General features: G+C 43.3%; 1 protein-coding gene across 1 annotated transcript in view; it reads right to left on the minus strand.

Annotated features, from left to right (window-relative positions):
- mrpl23 (mitochondrial ribosomal protein L23) overlaps nucleotides 1–8,959 on the minus strand; it is a 40,270-nt gene extending 31,311 nt beyond the window's left edge. Inside the window, exons 1-2 of the mRNA XM_008293673.1 lie at nucleotides 8,836–8,959; nucleotides 7,421–7,543 (exon numbers count right to left, since the gene is read on the minus strand). Of these exons, the coding sequence (XP_008291895.1) occupies nucleotides 7,421–7,543; nucleotides 8,836–8,855 (143 nt within the window). The 5' untranslated portion in view covers nucleotides 8,856–8,959. The remainder of the gene's footprint in view (nucleotides 1–7,420; nucleotides 7,544–8,835) is intronic.

Genomic DNA, 8,959 nt, shown 5'->3' on the forward strand with positions numbered 1-8,959 from the left:
GCAGTTGGGGAAAAAAGTGCAAGACAAGACAGAGGCAGCTTTGACAGTGTTTGACAATCACGTATTCTCAAAGCTCGGGGACGACTGCATGCCACTTGGCCATTAATGTGCTGGTGCTAAAAGAACATCTGCCAGGTAAATGGGTGGTGCCTCTGTTGGACATAAAGGGCGGCTTTTATAGCCGCCCACTCACTGTGATCTTCAAACACAAATGATGCACGACAAATATTGACTGAAACAGATTCTGCATCTTTGGATATTTGGATGAAAACCTTCTTTATAAATGATGTTAACGAAAACTCTCTTTATGAGCGATGCTAAAGAAAACAGTCCTAAGAAGCTTACCGTCAAACAGTTTGATACCAGTTGACGACTTGGGATTTGTTCAGACTTCTGGCAAATCAGCTTTGTTTTTTCAAATAAGATCTTTAGGACAGACTGTCCACTAGACCTGGGCGATAAAACAACAGCTGTAGGAACTGAATCAATAGCAAGAAAACTGTTCAGTAGTGAAACACCATGAGAGAACATAACGAAAACACAAAGTTTAGCTCCATGAACAGACTCCCTGGCTCATAAACAGCCAATGACACTTTGATAAAGGAACCCATTTGCTCATTCTCCCCATTGCTGCGAGTGCAGGTCTCCTGAGGCGTGCTAGACCGCGACCATGTGAGCCTCTCATCACCTCCATCATTGAGGTTAACCTTGGAACACAGGCTTGATGGTCAAAAAAACACTCATGATCTCCCCCCTAAGAGACGCACTCTTTGTTTTTAGGATGCATACGGAGGCTGCTGTGGCATCTTCATCCAGTAATATCCAATCCTGACCGGCCATTTGAAACCTGAACCTCAGCCCAGAGCGGCAGCTTCGCCCTCATCATCCTTCATTTGCTTTCAGTTTTTAATTTGTGCTTATTTATGTTTAAATGTATTTATTTGTCCATGTTCTTCTTGGTTGGGCTGCAAGGTGGCGCAGTTGGTAGCACCGTCGCCTCACAGCTAGAAGGTCGCCGGTTAGGACACCCAGGATCTTTCTGTGTGGAGTCTCCATGTTCTCCCCGTGCAGTGTGGGTTCTCTCCAGGTTCTCCGGCTTCCTCCCACAAGGTCCAGAAACATGTTGAGGTTAATTGGTGATTCTAAATTGGTGTAGGTGGGAATGTGAGTGTGCTTGGTTGTCTGTCTCTAAGTGTGGCCCATGCATGGATGCATGGATGGATGGATGGATGGATGGATGGATGGATGGATGGATGGATGGATGGATGGATGGATGTTCTTGGTTGTGTGAACATAAAATCATTGTGTGCCTTAATAAACAAGCTAAAGATGTTAGATTCAAAGTCAGGTAGTTCAATTCAAATGAAACCTTTTCACTCCTGTTCTTTGTTGAATAATACTTTCAACATAAATATCAATATCGCCTGATTGTGATTCAGTTTTCAGCTTTATGACCCGGCCCTCCTGTCTTCACTGTTACTTGTGATCAGTTGTAGTGTTCAGATCAACCTATCGCCATGGGTCGCCACCATCGGCAGCATCACTACGTAGCTACGCCGGCTGTTGCTCCAGCTTTTCCTGAACAGAAGTCGCCCCCCCCCCCAAAAAAAAATATCTGCAGACAATTTATTTCAGCGTCATTCTACAAGTTGTTGTTTTCCATGTTTTCCCTCCATAGAGCTCCAGTGGAAGCATGGATTCTGCTCAGTTTTTCCACCACTCTGGATTTGATGTGTTGCATTCTGAGTGACGCAAAAGATGCTCGTCTGGAGCATTCAGACTGAGACACATCTGCGCAAATTCAATTGGAATCACATGTCAAAGCACCTCCAAGTGTGGTTTTGGATCTGACTTGCAAACATCACATTTCTGGACTTTCTGGCTATAACTAACTATCAAATAACTCTCCGGATATTATCTATAAAAGCCAAAAACTTGATTTTTCGCATGCAGTCTGAAGACCTTTTGCTTTTTGCCTTTATTTTTTTTGTTCAGTTGATAATGAAGAGGTAGACAGGAACAGTCTGTGGATGTGGGGAACGGGGAGGTAACAACAAAGGTCCCAGCCGAGACCTCAAACCATTGATGTTGCATTTGAGTGGCATGTCACATGCCTCCAGACAGCACAAATCCCATGTTTAAAGTTCCACTCAACAAACAACTCCTGAGGCAACAGTACACTTTAAACATACAAACTATACAAGTGTGCATGTATAAACAGATCACTTCTATAGCCGTACGCCCTCGGCCGTCCACACGCTGACCCCAGATAACCCAGAGAAGGAAGAAGGTAAACTTGACGCAGACCCTTTTATCTGGTTAACTACAAAACAATTGGTTTAGCGGTGGGAAAGCGGGCAACTGAATAAATGTTATGCGAACGGCTATGTTGATCTGGTAGCTTCGCTTCATCTTTTGGTAAAATCGTCACGGTGATTCATGTTTCAAGAATGTTGTGTGCACTCCACTGTATAAACTGAATTCCATGCCAGTCACTGTAAATTTGTATTTGCTGTAAAAACATCTGATCCCAAGAACTGGGGAGTTGCTCGTGTCATGTCTTGCTTGCTTCAAGATAAATTTTACTTTGTACAGGGATGATTCAGTGACCATCGAGCCTTCTGCGGTTACCATGAATCCCTCTTAGAAAGGTGGCTTGTTTTAGCAACTTGACTTGGCAAACCACTGGAAGGCTTTTAATGTGGCTCCTTGTTTGATAGGAAATGGGTTGCATCTACTTTTGGGCTTTTTATAGAGCCCTTTTTGGTTGGCAGATTATAAGAATTACCAGGGAATGGAAAAGAGGAGGATGCAGCATCACATCAGGGTGATGGAGAGTCGCAGGCAACAGGCGTTTACTGCAGTTTGGAGAAATCTCATTACTTTCTCCCTCACAAACGAGCTGGATTCTTTTTTTTCCTGTAAGTTACCTCATGTTGCCGTAGAAAACCATACATATAAAAAAAAAAACAGCGCCAGAGTTGGCACAAACACTAATTTGTTAATTTGGTGACAGAATTCGCCGTCTGAATCGCTCCTGCATCAGAGTTACGTAACGGCACAAGTGGAAAATATCAAGAGGACATACATGCCAAATAGCATTAGCAAAAACAAACATCGCACTTTTGCTGACAAACAGGGAAACCTTACATCACAAACCGTGGAAGCACTCCTCAGTAACACTGACCTGAATTGTCCCTTTGACATATAACGCTGTGTGTCCTAATAAGTCCCAAAGAATTTATGTGTACCGGCGTATAGTGCGTATAAATACACGACAGAGTAAACACCGAAGGTACACCGAACAATCCTTACACACACACACACACACACACACACACACACACACACACACAACATCAAAGTACATTGTGTCAAAGTGGCTTAGTGGTGAGAATGAAACAGGAGAGTTGTTTTCTGCGCAGATGAAAGGCAAAAGAAAGCCGCTCCTCATTGTCGGCCTGCCCATTGTCAAGTTTGGGTTGAGATACGCACACTCTCTACTTTAACCCTCCCATCTAAATAGACAATGCATGTACAGAAGTTGCTCAACACTAAGTATCAAGATCATAATAGCAGACTTTGTTTAGAGGGAAAGCCATTGAGGAACCTGAGACTTAGGGAGAAAAGAGACAGTTGAGAAGTTGAGAGTATAAGAGCAGCGTGTGAAGGATTAGATTTATTGTTCGGGTTTTTTTTTTGTCTGACAATAGAACAGAAATAGATCAAAGACCAGGTCATGAGGAGTCACCAAACTCCTAACAGAGAGACAGGTCAGTGAAGTTAGCTACACTCATCCACTGGCACGCCAAATGACTTCATGTGACATAAGCGGAGGTTAATTGGCGTAACAAAAAAAAAAAGAATGACCCAGTTTCCAACATATGAAGTGGAACAGGTGAACAGAAACGGTGGACGGCTGCCACGGCGACCGCAACACGGTTTGATCCGACAGGTACTGAACAGCGGTCGGGAGTGGAAACACAGTTTGGGGCTGCTGAGTAACAGGGTCGGTTTGCTCAAGTCTGATTATAGTGAGAAACCGCAGCATGGTCTGGTTTCATAGTTATTAGTCTACATAGCATGAGATGTGACCGAGTAGCAGACTGAACACTAAATTCAATGGGGTGTTCTTTCCTTTGTGTGTGTGTGTGTGTGTGTGTGTGTGTCAGCGCTGGCCTCTAGCCATGCCAGGTGAGGTACAAGAGGTGTGTGTGTGTGTGTGGGTGTAAACCTAGAAATTTGATGATGTTCTAGAGCAGAGAGGAAATACTTACATAGCACAAAAGGTTTGAGAACAATCAAAAAGACAAACAAATACTTCCCTCTAGCAGGCAGAAAGAGAATTACGAGAGAACACGGTCCAGGTGTCTCAAACAACAAGTGCCAAAGAGGGATTGGTTTTGGACACGTAGCAAAGCGTTTAAGAAAAAGCACAATAAACAGCAGAGCCCAGGGTGGGACAGACGGAAAGGACACAGGGAGACATGCGCAGATGCTGGCGAGCGAGTGGTACCGCAAACAAGCATGAAAAACTACAACAACAACGAAAGAAGAAAAAAAAAAAAAGAGCAACAGGGAGCGAGCCAAACAACTGTGGATATCTAGCTCCCAGGTGTCACCGAGATAAAGGCCACCTTGTGTTATTGCCCTGAGAACGCCAACATTACCACTTCTCATTAACAGCTGCTCGGCTCTACAATTTACCCACGCTTACACCGCCTACCCTCGAGAATCATAACTACAACAGCTTTCATTGCCATAATGACTCAGACTTTTCAATAAGCTGGGAGTAGGAGTGATATTGGGTTTGTGTCATTGTCTCTCTATGTGTGTCCACTTTCTACATCGCTTGTACGATAAGCAAAAAAAATAAATAAATAACAGCGTTGCGAGCACACACCGAGGCTCCCAGCAGCGTATCAATCAGCCGTGCACCTCTCGCAAGGCTTCAAAGACGGCGAGGGGGGAAAAAAAGCCCTTACACACCCTTATAAACACACACGCACCCTGCATTTACCCACTTTTGAGCGTATATACACAAAGACACACACACCGTTCTCACAAACTGACTCACCCACACTGACGAGCGTACGCGCACACACACACACACACACACACACACACACACGCACGCACACACACACACACACACACACGCGCGCGAATGTACGCACACACGCACACAATTACATAAGCACCCTAGGAGTTTGGCAGAGGAGAGGCAAGAATCAGAGTGGGAGGCCAGGCACCTGGATGAACAGATTATGGTCTAAACCCCACCAGAGACACATAGATGATCTGCCTCAAACTTCAATTTTTCTCCCCAGTGTGGGCTCTGGGCCTCTCATCGCCTGAGGAGCGCTGCTAACCTCGGTGACCTTGGCTCGCAGAGGTAGTCAAAATCAGCTCATCTCCACTAAGTGCTGACTCCTGTTGTGTTTCATGACAGTGTCGTCCAAACCCACCAAAGCAAACCCGATGTAAGTAAACACACATATAAGTCTGGTGCACATCAAAGGAGCGTTCGTGTGCATAATTAGGAAGTAATTTAATATACAGCATACTTCATTAGACGTGAGTGTTGCTTTCATTTTTCTGTATAGATGTTACTACGGTCCTCTTTAGGTGACTGACATTGTTCTGTCTGTAACTTGGCCTGAACCTCCACTGCAGAGCCAAACAAAAGTTCTTCTAACCTCTCCTCCCACGTCACTCCCCACGGCAGCCTTTCGCAAGTCATCATTGCGACTGAGTTCATTAAAGACAGCCATAAGGTGGTACAAAGTGTCTGCACTGTTGAGGAATAGCTCCTCTGCTTTCTGTTCTTAAGGCTGTCACACCACCTGGTGGCCACGATGCCCAACTCCAGGTGCGCATCAGCGGTCCAACAAGGCCGGTACAGAGCCAGTAAAAACAACATACTCCTACCTATGATGTGAAACACACACCGAGTGTATCATAGGCTCAGCTGACACCGGTGTAGTCTAATAAAAGCAAACTTTTTTCTTTCTTTCTTGAGAAGCATTGTAACTTTAGCTTCAGAGCTGATATCAGCACTCGGATGTTCATCCTGAAGTTAGGTGTTCACACTCCTGTGATTATTATCATCCAAGCTGATTAAAAAACAAGATGCTGAATCGATACCAGTGCTCACACGCAACTCTGGGTCTGACCAATTTGTGCTTTAACAGGAAAACTATTACAAAAAAGACAAATATGTACAAGTCAGGAGGTAAATACACATTTGGAACATTTCACAGGCTTCAAGAGATGAACATCACAGGTGTAACTGTACACAAACGCCACGGTTCGGTATGAATCTCTGTTTTGGTTTCACAGTTTGGAACATTTTCCTTACAGTGGAGGAAACAAAAAAAAGGATAATTGTTTTGTTTTCAAAAATAAAAGTATTTACAAGTCCCTAATCTGACATATTTCTTTCTGTAACTGTTACGCCCTCAAATGCTGCACACTGTCAGTTAGGAAAGACTCTAAGGGCACAAATTACTCTCAGAATAAAACAAACAAAATAAACATGTTCATGAAAACAAGACCAACATATTGACAATTAACTAACCCTTATAGCCAGCAGTGCAAATTCAGCTTCAACACTTCACAAATCTCTCTTCAGTCAACACTGAGAACACAGCGATCTCACCCTGTGCAACCAATCATCCACTGAAAATTAAACACCTTGTCTGGGTCTGTTTGCACAAATAAAAGCTCTGAATACTATTGGTGTGCTCAAGTCCTCTCTTGTCCTCTAGATGTTTGCTCTCGCTGAGGCTGAGAAGGAACTGATTCAGCTGCATTTTGCTGAAAAATGCAAAGATGATCCTGTTTTACCTAGACACATTTTGTATGGAAAAAAAAAAACATCAGTGGGACGGTCAGTGGACAAAAGTGACCAGTCGATTGGTATTTACGCTCAGTGTGAACGCCATGTGATTCCAGATCAATTAACCAATGCAGTGTTAGCACAAGAAGGCCGATTAAAATGAAATGTGAGTAAACATGCATTGCATGTTTTATAAAATTGGCACCGTGTCTGAAAAGCTGTGAAGGTTAACAATGACAGCATGCTACAGAAAAGTGCTGCACTGCCAAATGTTTCAGGTGGAGCTCGAGCTCTACAATTATTATTCCAGGAGAGCAAAGCAATGGTAAGCAGTTAAAGGAAAATAAGGAGAATAGGCACTTACCTGGAAGCTTTTAAACAATATATTAAATGGCAAAGAACAATCGTTTAACTGGTGCTACTGGTACGTTTGGTCTAAACAACCTTTATATCGTCATTCCTAATCGGAGTCCTTTTAACTGAGACCAAACACAACCTGACAGCTAATAGTGTAGGGTACAGACTGGTGTGTATTTCCTTCATAACCAACACAACGACAGGGTACAAGCGAAGACTTACTCCATCGGGATGCGGAACTGGACGGTGTCAGGAGGCTGCTCTTTTCCCGGCCTCACTAGTGTCAGGAACCAGTTGGGTCTGAAGATCCTCAGCTGGGGGTTGCCCAACTGGTAGAGAGGGTATCTGAGAGGAGAAAAATGGGTTAACGCGTATCACCCAGAGCATCGTTCCCAAACATCCTGTGTCCCCTCGATATCACACTAACAGCATGACAGATAGTAAAGCTGCACAATTAATCATGTACAACTGTTTGTGCAATTTTAGCTTGTTCAAAGTGCTCCACTGTGTTCATAAAGACTGTAGTTTCTCTACTCGGCTGGAAAATATTCGAAAATATCCGAAACCTTTCATGTCAACATTATATGTAAAGCGTAAAAATGAAAATCCTGGTGTCAAATGGAAAATAACACAAATTCCAACAAAAAACTTTGTTGTTGGAGTTTTACATATGTTTATTTAAAAGAGAACGTTTCATGGCTCCAGACGTCTAACGAATCAGACAGGGACGGCTGCATCACAGTCAGAGTAGCACATTTTAATTGTTTGGATCAGGAATCAATATAGAAATATGTATAACAATAATCAGAAAAACGTTATATATCAATGACCGACCAGTTCGATAATCATTTAACCCCTATTACAGAAGTGCAAGGCTGCTCCTAGCCAGATGAGATAATAAAGATAATAACGAAGATAATAATAAAGATAATGGATAAACCTGTCTGCACCCTGTTTTCTTGATGGTACAATGAGCTCACATGGCAGAAACCTACTTTGACATTTAACCTGCAAATAAAGTGATTTTTTCTTGTTCATACAACAGAATCTCACAACAGTTTACAAAACAGGCATACATACTGACGGAAGTAAACCCTCTAAACATCAGGGATAAAACGGCACCAATGCAGACATTTGTTGAACTTCTGGACAAACATCTTGATTTCAAACATTTCTGAGCTTCCTGTAGACAGTTTCCTGTATGTGATTAAATCCTTCAGGAACAATGACACTGCTGCTCCGTACAGACACAGGGGAGTAACTTCAACACCTGCCCACCACTAAACCAACCTGACTGTCACAGTAACCCACATATTTACTGTACCACGACTCCAGCTACACGTTAACGGCAGTTTGTTTTTAGCATAGCAGGCTAACTGATAGCTACGCTCTGATTGCGTAACGGTATTTAAGACTCACAATGAGCACATGAGTCCCTGCTAAAAACATTTATTCAATAAACGAAAACGAGGCTTGCTAAAAGCTACATTCAGTCATGCAGGGCAGCCTGGAACATGCTAACCTTAGCTCAGGTTTGCTAGGCTAACAAACTGCCAGAAATTGTGGCTAACGGTGATTTAGCGACGAGCAGAGGTGTCGCTACGCTAGAAACGATAACAAAAACCGTCGATACTTACAGCAGTCGTGTTACTGGCATCGCTGTGCCGGTTTGTCGGGAGACATAAGCTACTGACTGGTTGTTTTGTAGTTTTTCAAGGTTGTCATATGCTACACGTGTATTGATACACTTCCGGGAACAAT

The sequence above is a fragment of the Stegastes partitus genome, unplaced genomic scaffold, assembly GCF_000690725.1.
Source record: "Stegastes partitus isolate 25-593 unplaced genomic scaffold, Stegastes_partitus-1.0.2 Scaffold901, whole genome shotgun sequence".
NCBI lineage: Eukaryota > Metazoa > Chordata > Actinopteri > Pomacentridae > Stegastes > Stegastes partitus.